The sequence below is a fragment of the Gobio gobio genome (genome assembly GCF_949357685.1).
Source record: "Gobio gobio genome assembly, chromosome: 19".
NCBI classification, from domain to species: Eukaryota; Metazoa; Chordata; class Actinopteri; order Cypriniformes; family Gobionidae; genus Gobio; species Gobio gobio.
In genome coordinates, this window is record NC_137112.1 from 32,638,718 (window position 1) to 32,658,889 (window position 20,172).

The 20,172-nt window shown below is 39.3% G+C and overlaps 1 protein-coding gene across 1 annotated transcript; it reads right to left on the reverse strand.

The window, feature by feature from the left end:
* Nucleotides 1-4,889: 4,889 nt before the first annotated feature.
* optc (opticin) lies at nucleotides 4,890-9,177 on the reverse strand. The gene is made up of 5 exons (XM_079844078.1): nucleotides 9,018-9,177; nucleotides 8,745-8,903; nucleotides 8,373-8,575; nucleotides 7,375-7,470; nucleotides 4,890-7,283 (listed from the first exon to the last, which is right to left on the reverse strand). Exons 2-5 carry the CDS (start codon nucleotides 8,899-8,901, stop codon nucleotides 7,113-7,115), a joined length of 627 nt encoding a protein of 208 aa, XP_079700204.1. The 5' UTR covers nucleotides 8,902-8,903; nucleotides 9,018-9,177; the 3' UTR covers nucleotides 4,890-7,112.
* Nucleotides 9,178-20,172: the final 10,995 nt, after the last annotated feature.

The following is a 20,172-nucleotide window of genomic DNA, read 5'->3' on the forward strand; positions in this document are numbered from 1 at the left end:
ATAATAATGTATAATAATAATAATCACAATGATTTCACTATATTCAAGTGTGCTGAATATTAAACCTTTTCCTATCTTGTTTATGAAACTGCCAATACTGCGAGTCAATTCAAATTAAATTAATTGTTATTTAGCAATTTACATTAATTAACTGTTTTACCCCCACATTTAGTATGTTCATATTTTCAATTAACCTTTCCTCGCATCCTGTAACAAATCCTTTTTTGTCCAGAATGATTATATAATTTCATTTTTATAATATTTTTTCTATTTTGAGTGCATTTAAAAAAATAAAATATATTGTTATATATATATATATAATTGTTTTTTAATTATAATTTTAATTATTATTATTTTACCTTTTATTTACCTGACTAGATTTTATCAATAAATAATATCATTCAAATAAAACTCAACTTCTTTCAACTTAAATTCAAAATAACTCCAATACATGCAATAACCAGCTCAAATCAGGGTAAAATATCTCACATTGGGTGTCTCTGCAGACCTCTTGTGGAGAAAAAAAAGAATATAACATGATATGTCATGACTCTTGCCACTAGATGGCCTTATAGCTCTATATTGAGCTAATGAACTGTTCCGCTGGGTCCTAAAGTCAGTTCTCGAGTTAATCTCTTCAGTATGCATTCAGATACACGTGTAGACATTATAAAATCTTTATAATATAAAGGTTTCTGAAGCATTCCTCGCATTCCATTCATTCCTAAGGGGGTCAAATTGACCCACGATGGAAGGATGTGTTACCTTTTTTATTACAACCACATAAACTCTTCGAATCCAGTCAATTTTTGTGTGCATTTGTAGTTCAAGTGCGACAAAGTTTCAAAGTAGATTTTATGCTAAATCAAATTTATCCTAGCCTAAAAAATATATCATGTCGGTGCTGGATTTCCAATGTATCAACACAAATTATTTCGCTAATTAAATGGTACTTTGTCTTTGGGGTAAGCTGTGCCATACACTTGTGAGGTTATGTTTCTGTAATGTTATAAATTCTCTCTTTTCAATTTGGTTTGACAGCAAACATACTGAAATATAAGTAGTTTTATATGTGTCTCATTTCACAAAGAAGTGGCACATCTTACTCCACTCTTCCTTATATTTAATGCAAGAGGAGCGACCCTGCTTAACAGAATTCTAACTAGCCCCTCCTAAGATTCAGCTATGACAGCAATTGATTGAGTTTGTTTGCATGTAGGAGGCTGGAGAGATTGTATGTTTGTTTGTGTGTGTGTGTGTGTGTGTGTGTGTGTGTGTGTGTGTGTGTGTGTGTGTGTGTGTGTGTGTGTGTGTGTGTGTGTGTGTGTGTGTGTGTGTGTGTGTGTGTGTGTGTGTGTGTGTGTGTGTGTGTGTGTGTGTGTGTGTGTGTGTGTGTGTGTGTGTGTGTGTGTGTGTGTTGTTCAGGCGGGGACTCGACTCAATTATTCAATGGCTCTGGGCGGCTGAAAAGAGGATGTATGTGTGTTTTAAACATTCCTCTTGCCTTAGCCCCTCACCTACTACCTACACACACACACACGCTGACTGCTGAAATACACCCCACAGCATATGCACCTATCTACGGCCCCTCCCTCTCCTGAATCATGTGGGAGGGAAGCCCGCAAGTCCTTTCAGTTATGAGATCAATGGATGAGCTCAGGCAGAATGCAAGGTCACCTTCATGGACCCAGTGAAGAGCGGGAAAGAAACAGAGACGGGAATGTAAAATCCATGGCAATAACGCAGGTGCACGCTTAGCCTACATCGCTGCAACGCGACATGTTTTCAAAATCATTGTTTACAAAAGGGCTTTATTTCTTTGCTTTCTCATCTCAGACACTCCTCCTTTTCATGTACCAATTAGCCGCTGGTAGTGCTCGGGCTTCAAACACCCCTTCCCTCCCTCACTGTAAACGCTCCTGCAGCTGCAGGGAAAAGGATTGAGTTTTCTCTCGTCTTTATTCATCAAGTGAGTCACTGGCAATGGCTGCCTGGGAGAGGTTAAAAAAGAGTCATATGCGACGGAGGAAAGGAGGGATGATATAAGCCCCTGTGAAAGCAAATAACAATGGGAGGATCATTCGGGCGAGGAGAATGGAGCCCACAGAAAAAGAGAGGAGGAGGAGGAGGAATGGGACCGATCATAAAGCTTGACCGTACTGGGAGATTAGCAGCGCTTAGCCTTGCTCTCTATCTGTTCTGTTCATTGATGGACTGCAGATCAGTGGTTCTCAACTGGTGGGTTGCAAACCATAAATGGGTCGTGAGTTTGTTCTGACATTCCCTGCTCTTCACAACACGGTCAGAACAAATCCATGTCCCATTTTGCAAATTAAATGCAATGGATATGGTTTTCCATATCTTCTGTTGTTGATGCAAAAAGTCAAATGTATGCATAAATTCATCTCTCATTTGGTAGAAGTTACCCAAATTAGGCAGATACCAAGATGAACAGGTTTTGTGTTGCCTTCATCCTCAAACCAAGAACAAAATTACATTAAAATGCCCCTATTATGCTATTTTAAACTTTCCTAATTTTGTTTTGGAGGTCTACTACAACACGCATCAAAGGTCAAAAAAACGTTTTATTTCTCATTATATACATTGCACAACCACATTTTTCAGTGATTCTCTAATGATACACCTCATGAATCAGTCTCTCTATCCCTCCTTTCCGTGAGCTACTCTGCTCTGAGACGGCCCAGTCTGTTACGATTGGTCTACTGCTTACAGCACATATCGGGAGCTAAATTCCCATTACCATAACTTCAGCTCTGGAGGCTTCCTAAAGCTCAGCCATTGTACACACTGTAAAGACAGTAACAATGACATTGATTTTACCATATGAATCCGAGAGCAAGTCCGAATCGATGATGAAACATCGGAATAACTAGTTATTCAACCCGAACTTCCATCACAAGGACGACTTGAGCAGGACATTTTTCTCATTGATACGCTACTCATTTTGAGGTACATCATGAGATGTTGCAATTCCTCACCATCAGCATTAACAAGAGTATATGACCATCCAAGAACCCATTTGTATATTTCTAATTTAATGTGGTGCACATGTGGGAACTATTAACTGTATCAATAACAGCGCTTACGTTAGCTGAGAGCACTAATGGGAATGACTGATGTAACATTAAAGTACAACAAATCTTGTTCCCTCCTTCATCTTTACTCAAAGTAGTAAGAATGACAGACAATCTGTATTAATAGACAGTTTTAGGTAATAGTGGCACACAGCTGCTTAGCAATATTTCAGTAAGACAGTAATAAGCGAGTTATTACGAGTTAGCTGGTTAGCTGGAAACGTACACAATATAAAACACAAAACTACGTATTTTGAACACCCGGTAGAAAATATATCAATAATTATTCATACTTACAGGTTGTGATTCTGAGGAGTAAGCTGGTATAAACTGGGTACTGACCCATCTTTCAAGAGCAAGCCTTTTGCAAATCCCATGTTGAAGTCAGAGATTTGAGAAGCAGTTAACAGTAAAATGGCGTTTGAGGGCGGGTCAAGTTGTTCGCGGGCAGGCAACGTACAACATAGGTGGGCATTATGCAAATGTATTTTCTAGTAACGTAGAGCCATTACGCAGAGGGATTCAAATTCCTGATGACTCATTTAGGCGGTTCAGAGATATATTACACACTGCATGAAAGGGAGTATATATATATATATATTTTTTTTTTTTTTTAAAGGAAACAACTGGACAATCTTTCAGTAATTGCAGTTATTGATAATAATATTGCAATAATTAATCAAAAATATGAAAATCACACTTCTTTTGTTTTTTTATCCATGTACAAAATTGTGAATTTAAAGGAGTAGTTCACCCCCAAAAATGTAAATACTCACCCTCATGTTGTTCCAAACCTGTTTTCTTTTCTTTTATGGAACAGAAAAGAAGGTATTTTCAAGAATGTTGTATAACCATTTCATTGTATGAAAAGGGAGTAATTTCTTTTATGTACCACAAATTCCAGTCATACAGGTTTGGAACAACTAGTTATACTAACCATAAACTATTTAGTCATGTTAATACTATTATTAATATAATATAGTCTTGAGTCTATAGGTCATTGTAATATTCTAGGAATAATTTGGGTTCAATAGTTAGGCTCAGTCGACAGCATTTGTGGCATAATTCTGATTATCACAATCATTTTGACTCAAACATCCAGGATACAGTGAATGGGGCCAATTTTGGAGGGTTTAAAAGCAGAAATGCAAAGTTTATAATTTTATAAAATCACAATAATTCTTCAGTTAAAACTTGAGCAATATATGAAGTGTAAACTTGTTCTTGCCAAATTGATGTTTGTTTTAGTGTTTCAGGCATTATGTTGCTGTGCATATGAAGTTGTAAAATTAATATTACTTTAAAAAATATTAATAAGTGATTTTTTTCTACACTAAAAATCATGAAAAAACACACATTGTTTACATCTCATTGCTATACTTTTTTTCAAACAGTATTTTAAAATCTATGGTTTGTTCCTATTCACTTCCATTGTAAGAGCCCCAGATTATTATCCCCCCACCCCCGCCCCCCCCCCGGAATATTCCTTAAATTAATTTCAGTGCTTGATGTTAAGGACATTTTTCTTTACCTTTGTACTATAAACAATTTTGTTATTGTGTTGGCCTGCCACTGCTGTTGATCTCACCACAGTGAAAGAGAGACAAACTTTAATTTTCTGTTGTTGTGTTTAATTTAGTGTTTGGACAGAAATCTGGCTTCATTCAAAATGCGCCGTTAAATGGATCTGTGTGGGATGCTTACAGTGAAGACCTGTGTCCAGGCACTTTGTCCAATTGGACATCGCGCTTATGACAACCTCCAAGCTGTGAAATAATGAGCACACATGTTTTTGGTGTGAGAAAATCTGTTCATGCTCATGGGATTACATTTGTTGTGTCTTTACAGGTGCTTAACATCCTGGAAGTAATCTAGGAGTATCTTTACATTGTGCACACAGATAAATGTCAAACTATAAATATTTGACAGTTGCTAAGTAACTTCAGAAACCACCTGCAGTGGTACATGAACGAATTGATTTAAAAATAGATGCAGCTGAGTTGTCACTGTATATACGTCATGAAAACTGTTGAATGGGAAACATAGAAAAATCAAGCAAACTCAAAGCATCATTAATAAAGAACAGTGCATCCTCAAAATGTCAAAGACCATTAGCATCAATCTGAGATAAAATGACAAACACCTGACAGATGGAGCTGAGTGTCTATAGAAATGCAGAAGTATGTTACAGCAAACAGAAAGTACTGGAGTAGGGCGCCACATTGTGGTGAAAAGGGGCACTACAGCTATTCAAGTGCAGTTGTATACACTATACTCTTGCTCTGACTTATTCTGCAAATGTGTCATGACTAATCAATGTTTCTAGCTCTGTTCCAAACAAGTGAGCTGCCTACAAATAGGCATAGGCATGCTCTCAACATGAAGTGTGTTCCGAAAGGTAATTAGCATGTTTACGCTGCTTTCTTATGGACAAATTGTAAGGAAGCATCACACATATCCTCCAGGCAAAAATGAAAATTACCCCATGATTTACTCACCCTCAAGCCATCTTATGACATTCTTCTTTCAGATGAATACAATTGGAGTTATATAAACAAATGTCCTGGCTCTTCCAAGCGTTATAATGGCAGTAAAAGGCAGCACAAAATTTGAAAACGCTTACACTACGTCTGACGTCAATGTCAAATGTTACACTTTTTTTCGTAAGTTAATTTAATACGGAAGGTCTTGCTGGAAGTTAGATAGGCTATTTTACTTCATAAAGTTTTTCTTTTCGGTAACACTTTACAATAAGGTTGTATTAGTTAACGTTAGTTAATGCATTAGTTAACATCAACTAACCATGAACAACACCTCTGTTCACCATTAGTTAATCTTTGTTACTGTTAGTTATACAACTGTTCATGGTTTGTATATGTTAGTTCACAGTGCATTAACTGATGTTAACAAGATTTTAGGCTAATGCATTAGTAAATGTTGAAATTAACATTAACAAAGATAAATAAATGCTTTATAAGTGCAGTTCATTATTAGTTCATGTTAACTAATGTAGTTAAATAATGTTAACTAATGAACCTTATTGTAAAGTGTTACAATTTTTCTTACAAAAACCCATCGATTCGCTTCAGAAGGCCCTTATTTACCCACCAGAGTCATGTTGATTACTTTTATAATGGATACACTTTTTTTTGGTCTTTACATTTTGGGCTGCCATTCACTGCCATTATAATGCTTGGAAGAGCCAGGACATTTTATAAAAACAATTTTTTTGATTGTATTGGTCTGAAAGAAGAATGCCATATACACCTAGGATGGCTTGAGGGTGAGTAAATCATGGTGTAATTTTAATTTTGCGGTGAACTATCCCTTTGATATTTTACAATGCCATTTCTGAAAAAGTACACCCAAAATGGTGGATGAATCGAAAGGGTTGTCATTTATAAATACTTAGAATTCATTCAAATAATAATAAATCATCCCAGCTAGGCTCATTGGAAAACAACTTTTTGCAAAATGTAGATAGAGGCATGTTTTTCCAGTTGGTAGTTAATAGTTAATTCTAATTATACATGATTGAATAGACCAATTTACCATATACATATGTGTATGCTTTGTATTTTTATGTTTATTCAACTATGGGTTCATTAGCTTAGCAACATGCTAATGCCACAAACACTATTAAAAATCAACTGCTAGTCACATCTCCTCTGTGCAATTTTGCTACCTATGTAGATCGTTACAAATTGGTCACTTATGGTGGGACTTCAGTAGGTATCAAGCCTTACTGCCTATGTAGATGAGGTAGCTCACTAGGTTTGGCAATAGAGACATACATTTTTACATGAGTGCAAAGTCACTGAGTGCATGTCTAGAGTGACTGGCTAAAAGAGAACAAAGCTTGGAAATAAAAACTTCCTCCTAGATATTGATTATGTGACATTTTAAATGATTTGTTCTTCTTGCTTCAGATTATTTCGCTGTGGTCACAGAGGAATTTAAAAGTTCAGAAAATACACACATACACACTCAAACCATGGAAAAAAGAGGGACATTTTCCTAGACTGGAGTTCCTATAGGTAGTCGTGGTAAGCAGATATAAGCCTGGGGGTATAAATTGATGTCCACAGGGTTGCCATCAAGCCTGATGTCCTCCAGGGCTTTCCGTATGTAGTTTTTGTCATGAATGTTGCAGAAAGTATCTTGGCTTATGCTCTGTATATTGTTATTCTGGAGAAAATGTAGAAGAGAGGGAGAGATAGCATTAATTCTGAAGATATTATTGCCCACTAGTAGGGAGTACCGGGAGTTGTTTTTTTACCTGCAGGTGGAGCACGCGTAGGCTATCAGGTAGGGGTACGGGAATGTTGTTTAACTTGTTGTTTGATAGGTACAGGAACTGAAGCTCTTTCATCTCCTACTCACGAGAGAAAATGAACACAAACAAGATAACATTATCATGTGCAGTTTATTCATTTTCACTGAAAATGTAACCATTTGACGAGAATACACATTGAAATATAAAATGGTTATACGAGTGAATTGTAAGAACACAAAAGAAGATATTTTGAAGAATGTTGGTGACCAGACAGATGACTAGCCATAGACTTTCATAGTAGGGAAAAAAATACTATAGTAACTCACCATGGCTGCCATCAACTGTCTGTTTACCAACATTCTTTAAAATATCTTTAGTGTTCAACAGAAGAAAGAAACTCATACATATTTGGAACAACTTGAGGGTGAGTAATGATGACAGAATTTTAATTTTGGGGTGAACTATTCCCGTTTTTTGTATCATGTTCTGTGTAGTTCCTGTAAAATGCAAGTAAGTGCATTTTACAGGAAAACAAGCCATAAAAGTATGTCTGTCTGTCTGTCTATCTATTATTGTAACACTGTGGCTGATATAATGATGCGCTCGATGAAGGAGATGATTGGGAAATAGCAAACCGAGGAGAATAACAACTATGCTAAACACAAACAATAACTGACAAAGGACAAAACTGAAAAGGGAGTATATATGCAGGGAATCAGGGGATAATCCATCCATCCATCCATCCATCCATATTTTGAAAAATTTCTTGAGCACCAAATGAGCATATTAGAATGATCCTAAAGGATCATGTGACACTGAAGACTGAAGTAATGATGCTGAAAATTCAGTGTTGCCATCACAGAAATAAATAACATTTTAAAATACAGTATATTAAAATAGAAAATATTTTTTTTTAAATTGCAATATTTCACAATACTGTTACTGTTTTTACTATTAAAAAATCGTACAGACCTCAAACTTTTGGATGGTTCTGTACATACCTCAAAGGCCTCTGCGTGCATGCCTGAACTCCTTAGCTGGTTATTGCGAACATCTATGTGCTTCAGGGACGCTGGGAGCTCTGGGAGTGTCTGGATGTTGTTGTCAGCTAACATGAGATCTTGAAGCTGAAGCAGTGAACGAAAAGCGTCCTTGTTCACTTTACCTATCTGGTTTCCGCTCAGGTCGACCCGTTTCAGCTGATCTGAGAACACCGTTAAGTGCAGTTTTCTCAGTTTGATTCATAATTAAATGTATAAAGTCTTAAATCTAGTCTTTTTTTGCATTTCAGGCCTTGTGAAAACTGTGCAATACAGTATATGTTTGAAAAACCACATTTGTATCTTAAAGAAAGAGGGAAGTCTGAGTCTTACTGAGATTGATGAAGTCTGTGGCCTTGACCTCAGTGATCTTGTTGAAGCGAGCGTAGAAGTGTGTGGTTTCTTTGGGAAGAGGGGGAATCTGAGTCAGTTCTGAGTCATCACAGTAAACACTGCCGCTGATACACACACACAGCAGGCAGGAGGGCATCCCTACAGTAGAGAGGTAGAGAGTACTGTGCTATGACGTTTCATACCCCTAGAGGCTGAATGACTGATATAGAAAACAAAACATTTTTATCAATTTCAAACCATTTATCCATCTACCTAAGCCTGTGTCAGGCCCAAACAGGCCCGGAGCACGGAAGTCTATATCGGATGAGACAGGTGACTTTGTTGGACGGGGTGGCAGTGTCACTTCCTCCACATAGTCCTCAGGAGGAACTACAGCAGGTGGCTGAGTGACCTCAGGAGGAGGAGCCAGTGTCCCAACCTCAGTCAGTAAGAAAGAGAGGTTAGACAAAATTACTTCTCAGAACATAATATACATAAACATGTTCATAGTGACTCTATTCTTAAAGGGATTGTTCACCAATGAAAATTTTAAATCTATCATCATTAACTCACCTCATTGTCATTACAAACCTCTATTGCTTTCTTTCTTCTGCAGAACACATAAGAAGGCTTTTTTTGAGAAATGTTTTTTTTTTTTGTCCATACAATGGAAATCAGTGGGCTGAAATGTTATCTAGTTCCCAACCTTCAAAACAAATTTCTGCATTCTATGCTTTATGTAATACAAATGTAATATCAATAATTGTGTCTAATGAAATTAATTCATAAATTTTTTTTTATTTTATTTTTTTATGCCTTTTATTGGATAGGATAGTAGAGATTTTTGACAGGAAAGCATGGGGTGGAGAGAGGCGGGAACGGGATCGGCAAAGGACCTCGAGCTGGGAATCGAACTCGGGTCGCCAGAGACGCAGTTGCGTTATATGTCGGCACGCTAACCACTGGGCCGACATTAATTCATAAAATTTGATTGATCTTTTAAAATGACAATTTATTTACAACAAAACATTGCATTTTTATGTTATTATTATTGATTCTAGATATATAGTTTATCAGTAGCATGGTGCTTTTTTGTGATTTTTGAGCTTAATAGCTTATATCCCCTTCACTTTCATCATATAGAAAAGAATATAGCTTGATGTCCTGGCTAACGTCAAAACTTTCTCCTTTTGTGTTCCATGGAAGAAAAGACATAGTCATACAGGTTTGGAACGTCATGATGACAGAACTGACAAAATTAATCAGCTTTTGAAACCTCCTCTCACCTCCTCATCCGGGTCATCATAATCATAGATCTCGCTGTTCGGTTCCCATATGTTTAAATCACCGTAATTCTCTTTGTCAAATGGTTCAGAGTTCAGATCGGTTGGAGGGGCACTGAGACTGAAGCCCAACAGGGTCCAAACAAGATACAGCGCCATCTGTAGTAGACAAAGTGAATGATATGTGCGTATGTACTTTGTCATTGTGGATTTGTAATATGCATTGAGTTATCACAGAGTGTCAAGGTAATCGAATGCTCTTAATGCTCTTTCTTATTAGCTGAAAAATTGTTGGGGTTTTGGAAATGTTCTCTCTTTTTTTTCCTAAGGGATTTTATAACTGTCTGCAGGAGTTCTTTGTCTAGAGCCCCAGATGCCTGTCACACCAGTTATTTGTTTAACCTTTAAGGGCATTTCTTTCCGGCTGCCCAGACACGTAAACTCTTAATAGACAGAAACATCACGCATAATGACAGTGTACAAGCTCATACACTTTAGACCCTCCACGCATTTGAAAACATAAATAATACAGTTGCATGGTTTGCAATGGTAATCTATCATCTGGTTTTATATGGATATGGAAGTTGGCCGAACCTGAAGAGTTTTGTGAAGAAGGCTGACAGGGGTGTGCGATCTAAAGTATGGGTTTTCCTAATGTATATATATGTATATAAACCTCTGGAGTCGCTTGGAAATAAGGACCTACCAAATATAACATAATAAATCCAAATCACGCGTCTTCCTCAATACTAAATCAACACAGATGGAGTCCATAATGCACATCTACATGGTCATCATGTAGTGTTTCTCAATGCTGGGCTATCGGGACCGTACCAAACATGCCTTCCCATAAACTCCTAACAGCTTCAGCCTGACACATCAGTATTCAGAGCTCTCCTGGGCCTATTCAATTATTCACGTAACCCCGTTCTGAAAGTATTCGGAATAAGACTAATTACCAAGGAGTCTTCATTCTACAGGAAGGGGGAAAAAGAGACCTACCTTTGATGTTTGTCTGTGAACAGCCATGGCCTGAGTGCAGCTCTTAGGGGAACAGTGGTATGGAAGCTGGCCTGTGTTCTCCTGAGATTTGAGCAATGAATAGCTGACCCAGGATTGAGGACACTAGCAGGTTAGGTGAGGGGGAGAGGTGGGAGCTCAGCGGGGGGATGGCGAGGTCAGTTTGCTCAGCTGTCACTAATTTCACAGCGCTGTCGTTGCCGTAGTCTCAGACCCGACCTGGTTTGGTAATTTACCACTCCCTGCCGGCAGGTTGTTAACTTCATGTGGTTTTCAGACGCGTGTCCTAGTGAGATGCAAGCTTTCTACTACATTGTATGTTGCTTTGCTGTTCCAGAAGACAATTTTGGATTTCCAGGAAGCATCTTGGATTGTTTTGGGAGTGGTCAGTTCACCCCTTGTGGTTTTCAGTCCATGCAAGTATTAAAGGCTACTTCTTATATTCGAGTGAGAAATAAATTCGAGTGTCATAATTGTTTGACTCAATTTGCTAAAGCCTCAGAACTGTTTCTGACTGAAAACACATTTAAGTCTAAAGTCTTAAACTAATGGACTTAATGTTATTTCATGGTGTATTAAGCAGGTCATTGAGGTCAGCTGTTTGTGATTTGACTCAGATTGACGTCCAATAGCAAACCCAGTGGACGACCTTTTGACATCCTGATTTTTTTCTGGCGTCTGTCTGACAAGACGCAAACAGACACTCCTGCTTCATTCTTTTTCTGTAAGAGATCTTGCGTCACTTCTCAATTAGCAACCATGTTTCACGTATCAAAATTCCATTGCTAAATACTTTGTACAGATGATGACTAGCTCAGAAGGAAGCACTGATTAACTAGAAAGGAGGTGTATGTAAACTTTTCCTCTCTCCTAATGAGGACAAGTTAAGTATATCATGGACAAGTATTTACTTTAATTTTCACAATGCTTTTGAGTCTCCTATGCTCACTAAGGCTGTTTATTTGATGCAAAGTGCAATAAAAACAGCTATATTGTGAAATATAATAAAAATGTAAAAATAATAAATTATGTGCTTTTTAAGTAATACTAAACAGCCAATATCATAGTAATGTGCATGCTAATAAGCAACTAGTTAATAGTGAGAGTTGGACCTTAAACTTAAGTGTTAACTAATTCTAACATGCTGATTTGATGCTCAAGAAACATTTCTTATTATTACATTTCTTATTATCAATGTTGCAAAACAGTTGTGCTGCTTAATATTTCTTTGGAAAATCTTGAAACCTGGAAACATACACACATACATGTGCTTACATGCACATGAACTTTAATAACATCCCATTCTTAATCCGTAGGGTTTAATATAGAGTTGGCCCACCCTTTGCAGCAGCTTCAACTCTTCTGGGAAGGCTTTCCACAAGGTTTAGGAGTGTGCTTATGGGATTTTTTGACCATTCTTCTAGAAGCACATTTGTGAGGCTCGCAGTCTCCGCTCTAATTCATCCCAAAGGTGTTCTATCAGGTTGAGGTCAGGACTATGTCCAGTCAAGTTCCTCCACACCAAACTTGCTCATCTTTATGGACCTTGATTTGTGAACAGTCATGTTGGAACAGGAAAGGGCCATTCCCAAACTGTTCACACAAAGTTGGCTTTGAATGCAGCTGCTCGGCCATGGAAACCCATTCCATAAAGCTCTCTATGCACTGTTCTTGAGCTAATCTGACGGCCACATGAAGTTTGGAGGTCTGTAGCTATTGATTGTAGCTATTGAAAGTTACCGACTTCTGTGCAATGTGCGCCTCAGCATGCGCTGACCCCGCTCTGTGATTTTATGTGTCCTACCACTTAATATTTAGTAGTGAGAAAATTTCAGGAATGGACTTATTGCACATGGCAACCTATCACGGTATCACCCATATAGGACATTAAATGTAACAAATTATTTGTGTGATAAATCCCGCCTCCTTGTTTTCGTGCACATTCTCGAATCGGCCTAAATGAAGACAATGATTGCGTTAATGTGAAGACTAAGAGTTAAAGGTAACAACTCCACTTAGATTTCACTGCTTTATGTCATGTCAAAATCAAACTTGAAATGGCCTAAACATGTTGACTGTGGGGTTTTTAGTGAGCAATCAGCTTGGGGAAATTAAAGGTACATCTGTACAAGCTTGATGTCTGCTGAAAATAAGTTGACTATAAGAAAAGCTGAACATTAGTAATATATATTGTTTAAATTGTTACTGCCATTAGTTATTATTTTGGATTAAATGTAAAAACGTGTAAAGACACTAACTTGGTTTTAATAAATAGAACATTATATAGTGTAAAAATGCAAAATAGAATTGTATTGGGTCTCTCTTTTTTATGTCATTTTTACTTAACCAGGCTAAAAAGCACAATCCTGTGGTGTCTGTTTTTTTCTTTTTACGGAAGTGTTCTCCGTTCTCATGTCTAATAATGAAATACACATTGCTGCAAGAGGAAAATGTGCAGTAAGTGTTTCAAAGGTGCTTTTCAATGAATAACATTTGTTCTAAGATACAATGCTAAAGAAAAACAAAGTCTGAATTTTATTTAGCCACTGTGTGAATGTGCACATGGCATGTTTTATGAGGCAGGGAAAGCTGTAAAACCTTTTTCAATCAGCTTATATTCAGAAACTCTTCAATAACTATTTATTAAATTAATAATTTTCATAAATCAGAATTACTTCAAGCACAATTATATGCAGATATATTTGTTGGGACAATACAGTGCAACATCAATGTACAATAATTAAAATCTTATATAAAAAAAGTGTAGTAAAATATAGTTATGAGATGTGATAGTTATGAGAATTTTTTTAGGTATGATAATTTATACATTTTAACAGTTCAATGTTCTTGCCTGTTAAAGCGGACTAATCTTATCTTTAATGACAGTTGTTATGTTTTGATATCCTCCTGCTGGGGGAGCAAGAGTGCTGAGCTGTTTGTCATATTGTACAGCATTTCAGGAAATGGTTTCCATCAGCCACCTGAATAACATTAGTCAAGCCATGGAGGATGTATACAATTACAGAAAGCTCATTTTTCTAAGGCTTTTCTAAGATGCATTTAGGAAGCTGAGATTTTAGGCTGTTTGGCTTTTCATAATGTGTTATTTCAGACTAGTGGAAAGAAAACCTAATAAATACACTTTTATGTGTACTTTTATCTATTTGCATCTGTAGATTTCAATTTCAATACATCCGTTTTCAAAAAAAAAAAATTATCATGCACTGAGTCAGAAATCTTCACTTTAGTAGCACTTGCATGGATCAAACTTTCTGGTTCTTAATCAACTGGGGAAGTATGATTATATCTTGTTGTTTTACCCTATTCACCTGAGGTGTGAGTTTTAATGAAAAACTAAAAATTAAACAAAACATTTACTCACCCTCATGTTGTTCTAAACCTGTACGAGTTTCTTCTGTGAGATTCTTTTGCCCATAAAATGAAAGTCCATGTATTGTTTTGATCCCAATGACTTATTATATGGAAAGAAACATTCTTCAAAATATTTTCTTGTGTTCCACAGAAGAACAAATGGTTTGGAATGACATATTGGTGAGTACTGTAAATGATTCATTTAAATTTCCTTTTTTGGAAGAAATATTCCTTTAAGACTAAAAAAAACATGATAACTGTTAGCCGTGACAGAGCAAAGCAAATAAGAGAGCTATTTACACTGTCTAATATAAAAACAAGATACAACTGGGAACATGAAACTGAACAGAAAATTATAACAAAAGAGACACATAAACCCAAACACCACACCCAAATAGTAAACATTTTCTTAACTACCAAAGAAAATCACTACAGCCACATTCTGGGGCCAGTTGTTCAAAAGTAATCTGATTGGATTTCGACTATCAGATTGGATTAAATCTTTAAAATGGGTTGTTCAAAAGAAGAAAAAAAAGGATTCTGAAATCAGATTAGATCACAAAATCCTATCTTGGTTTTGAGCTCTATCAAAACATCAGTTTGTGTTGTTAAATTTTTTTTTAGTAAGATTGGGATACATTTGATCCAAACAAAATCAGGATTATACTGATCCCAGCAGAAGGGTGGATTTCAGAGACAAAAATGTAATAAAACTTTCAAATTGGTCAAAAAATACAACATTTGTATATGTAATATACAAACACATATTTTTTTTATTTTACTCTTGATTAGTTTAACTGTTATAAATTATATAAATTAGAAGTAGGCTTCCTACTTAGCCTTTTGGTAGCCTACAGTAAAGTAAAAAAATAGATTTTGGTGCCATAAATAGGGTAAACGTACCTATTAAATGGTTAGTTCACCCAAAAATGAAATTAATGTAATTTATTACTCACCCTCATGCCGTTCCACACCCGTAAAACCTCCGTTCATCTTCGGAACACAAATTAAGGTATTTTTGTTGAAATCTGAAGGCTCAGTGAGGCCTCCATAGGGAGAAAAGCAATTTACAAGATTCATTAATGTACTAAAAACCTATTTATATTAATATTATAAAGCGACAATAATATTTTTGTTGCGCCAAAAAAACCTAAATAACAAATTTATAGTGATAACCGATTTCAAAACACTGCTGCATGAAGCTTCAGAGCGTATCGAATCAGTATAAATTGCTTTGGTCCCTATGGAGGCCTCCCTGAGCCTTCAGATTTCAACAAAAATATCTTAATTTGTGTTCCGAAGATGAACGGAGGTCTTACGGGTGTGGAACGGCATGTGGGTGAGTAATAAATTACATTATTTTTATTTTTGGGTGAACTAACCCTTTAATCTCAAGTACCCATTAAGCACACTACTATCTTTGAGCTCAGATTATAAAAAGAAAAAATATTTATGTTGATGATGTCTTAAACAATTGATGTGTTTGTTACTATATACCTCCTGTAATTTCGTGCTCGCTGTTGCTTTGAGAGAGCCTTTCCCTTCAGCTTCCCACCATAACAAACAAAGAGCTGGTCTGAGGTCCTAAAACACTGCGTCCTGTCTACGTAAGCACGGAGAGCGCGTACTGGACAGAGCAGTGCCAAGGCTGGGTCTGCCTCCTCCAAAGGCAGTGCTTGCAGGTTCACCACCTGGTCTCTGAACGGAGTGGTGGGAACCTTGGGCACATATCCAGGCCAGGGTCTCAGGATCATGTGACAATTGCCCGGCCCGAACTCCAGGCACGCTTCGTCAACCGAAAATGCCTTCAGGTCCCCTACCCTCTTGATGGAGGCCAAAGCGGTCAGGAGCGCTGTCTTCATAGACAGGAACTTAAGATCTACTGACCGCAAAGGCTCAAAGGGAGCTCTCTGCAGAGCATCTAAAACTACTGCTAGGTCCCAAGAGGGCACGAGGGGAGCGCGAGGAGGATGTAGTCTCCTGGCTCCCCTCAGGAACCTGATGATTAGGTCGTGCTGACTTACCTGTTTGTGTTCCAAGAGGTCATGGTAGGCTGATATAGCGGCCACGTAAACCTTGAGGATCCAACCCTTCCAGGAGGAACGAGAGCACAGACCCGATCGGGCATTTCCAGGGGTCTTCTTGGCGAGAAGAACACCAGGTGACGAAGAGGTTCCACTTCAACGCATAGGCATGTCGTGTAGACTGTGCCCTGGCGGAAGTGATGGTAGGCACCACCGGAGGTGGTAGGGTACTCAAACCTGCCGTGTCCAATCCAGCCACACGTGGAGGTTCCAAAGACCGGGACGCGGGTGCCAAAGGGTTCCCCATCTCTGAGAGAGAAGGTCCTTCCTCAGAGAAATCGGCCAGGGAGGGGCTGTCGCAAGGAGTAGGAGTTCTGAGAACCAGGTCCGGCCGTGCCAGTACGGGGCGACCAAAATGACCTGCTCCTTGTCCTCCCTGATCTTGCACAGAACCTGTGCGAGAAGGCTCACTGAGGGAAACGCATACTTGTGTAGGCCCCGCGGCCAACTGTGCGCCAGTGCATCCGTGCCAATTAGAATAGAACAGGCGCAATGGGAAGAGTCGTGGGAGGCAAACAGATCTATCTGTGCGTCGCCGAACTGTTCCCAGATCACCTGGACCGTCTGGGGATGGAGTCTCCATTCTCCAGGGAGTGGCCGAGACCGTGAGAGCTCGTCGGCTGCACGGTTCAGTTCTCTCGGGATATGGACACCACGAAGGGACCTCAGATGCTTCTGACTCCATAAGACAAGAAGGCGAGTTGAGACATACGGCCTGAGCGTAGACCACCCTGGTAGTTGATGTACGCTACTGTGGCTGTGTTGTCTAACCGGACTAGTATATGTTGACCCTTCAGCAACGCTCGGAAGCGGTGCAAGGCGAACCACACTGCCAGCAACTCGAGGCAATTGACATGCAGGCATGTTGTTGTATCAACAGATGCCTCCACCACGGGTTGGGGTGCCATGTGCAATGGACATACTGCCACAGGCTCCTGGACAGGACCCCAGCGCCTCGGTTGCCTGGAAACTCGTTCTAAGGGCACACCTGAGTCACTGGGACCCAGAGCGTGCCCGACTGCCATGCCCATCTCGGGACTCGATCGCAAAGCCAGTGCTGAACCGGTCTCATATGAAGCAATCCGAGCGGCGTTACCGCAGCTGCAGATGCCATATGCCCCAGAAGCCTCTGAAATAACTTCAGTGGAACCGCACTCTTGCTCTCGATTTGACGGAGGCAAGTCAGAAGTGACTGTGCGTGCTCGCTGGTAAGCTGCGCGCACATGGCGACCGAGTCAAAATCCATACAGAGAAAAGAGATCCTCTGCACGGGGCAGAGTTTGCTCTTCTCCCAGTTGACCCGAAGGCCCAGACGGGCTAAGTGCTGGAGCACTAGGTCTCTGTGTTCGCACACCTGCTCTCGAGAGTGACTCAGTATGAGCCAGTCGTCGAGGTAGTTCAGGATGCGAACCCTGTGCTGCCTGAATGGCGCAAGGGCTGCCTCGGCAATCTTCGTGAAGACGTGAGGGGACAGAGATAGCCCGAATGGTAGGACCGCGTACTGATATGCCCGCCCCTCGAAAGCAAACCGTAGGAACGGTCTGTGTCGAGGTAGGATGGAGACATGAAAGTAGGCGTCCTTCAGGTTGATCGCTGCAAACCAATCTGCTGGACGAACGCATTCGAAAAGGCGTTTCGCTCTCAACATCCTGAACGGAAGCCTGTGAAGGGATCGGTTCAGGATGCGCAGATCCAGGATTGGTTATAACCCACCGGTTTTCTTGGGTACAATGAAGTAGGGGCTGTAGAAGCCGGACTTCATTTCTGCTGGAGGGACAGGCTCGATCGCACCCTTCGCCAGTAGGGTGGCAACCTCCACATGACAGGGGCATTGGGCCCCACCATGGTGAAGCGGCCTCCCCGGAAGTGGGGAGGAGCCTGCGCGAACTGAATTGCGTAGCCGAGCCTGATGGTCTTCGCGACCCAGCAGAACAGTCCAAGAAGCTGTAGCCAGGCTCCCAGGAACTGCACCAGCGGGGTCACTCGGACCACAGAGGTACCCTGGGTGGGGCAGCGAGGCAGCGTGACTGGCCCAGACATGGGAGGCATAGCGTCCCGGTGTGGGGGCACAGTCAGCAGCTGCGTCCTGACAGAGAAGACCAAGGAAGGACGTGCGTTCCACTGGGGTCTGCTCTGAGAGGGGGCCAGCAGCGGAAGGATTTTCCCCCGGCCCTCCACCGAGGGAAGGAGAGGCCCTGCTACCATCCCCTGGAAAAAACTGGAACCCATCTCTGACTTGTCCACATCCAGCCTGGCGTTTAAGCAGAGGTGTCAAAAGTATTCGCATTCATTACTCAGGTAGAAGTATAGATACTGGGGTTTAAAAAGACTTTTGTAGAAGTTGAAGTATCAACTCAAGCTTTTTACTCAAGTAAAAGTGTAAAAGTACTGGTTTCAAAACTACTTAAAGTATAAAAGTAAAAGTCATTTAAGGGGGAAAAATGCCATTAAAGGGATACTTCACCCAAAAATGAAAATTCTGTCATCATTTACTCCCCCTCAAGTTGTTCCAAAGCTGTATGAGTTTCTTTGTTCTGAAGATATTTTGAAGAATGTTTGTAACCAAGCAGATTATATGCAACCATTGACTGCCATAGTATTTTCCCCTACTATGGCAGTCAATGGTTGCTCTATCTTCTTGGTTACAAACATTCTTCAAAATATCTTCAGAACAAAGAAACCCATACAGCTTTGGAACAACTTGAGGGTGAGTAAATGATGACAGAATTTTCATTTTTGGGTGAAGTATCCCTTTAAGGAAAAAAGATTAGGCCGCGCCACAGTGCATGCCCCACCTCCTCAAAAAAAAACATTTTTCTAAAGGCCATAATGACTATAATGTTATATTAAAAAGTTAATGTGGAAAATTTTTGGATGCACTTGGCTACGCGTTTCAGCCGCATATATTCCCATTGAAAATTAACGCATTTTAGGACAATACAAATACATTAAAGAACCATATGTGTACTACTGAGCATTAACGTGTTTCATGGAGTGGAAGATTTGATGACTAGTTGCCTATAAATATTGTAAAGGTGCAAAAAGTCAAAATTCAGAGGCATGTTATCAATAACCATTTTTTGAATGTGTGATCAGTGTGGCCAGATTGGGTCGACGATTTCCAGCCCAAAAACCTCACCAAATGTACATTTATATTCAAAAAATGGTTATTGATAACATGCCTGGTTATTGATAACAATGTTGACTTTTTGCACCTTTACAATACTAGTCACTCCAAGAAAAAAGCCCAAAACTTTAACTGCCAAAATAATGTGATATTATTTTATTGCCATACCAATCAAGGTTGATAAGTAAGTTACCATTTTATCTCCTTAAAACATAACATTGATGATTAAAAAAATCAATTTCCCAGTAAAACGGATCAAATATGACTATGTCCAGGTAGAAACTGTCAAAACGGCAATCCCTCAGTAAAACACAATGTCAACAGTAAGAAGCCAATTTACGTGCAAAAAGTGCCCAATATAGAGATTGGAAAAAGCAATGTAAAAAGGCATTTCACACGTTAATGCACACACCACTGCCAAAATGCGTAATTCATCGATACTGTACAATAATCAGTCAACAAATAAATAACAACAATGCGCTTACCTTTGTGTTGCACTTTGCTTTGACAAAACTACAGTATATCTTTCGTGAAGTACATGC

Bases quoted from the DNA above. Each gene is read 5' to 3' on its own strand.
- optc (XM_079844078.1), bottom strand. From the start codon at position 8,901: ATGCCCTCCTGCCTGCTGTGTGTGTGTATCAGCGGCAGTGTTTACTGT. The intron at 8,576-8,744 runs GTAAGACTCAGA...CGGTGTTCTCAG, and splicing joins CACAGACTTCATCAATCTCA to ATCAGCTGAAACGGGTCGAC. The intron at 7,284-7,374 runs GTAAAAAAACAA...CATTTTCTCCAG, and splicing joins TACGCGTGCTCCACCTGCAG to AATAACAATATACAGAGCAT.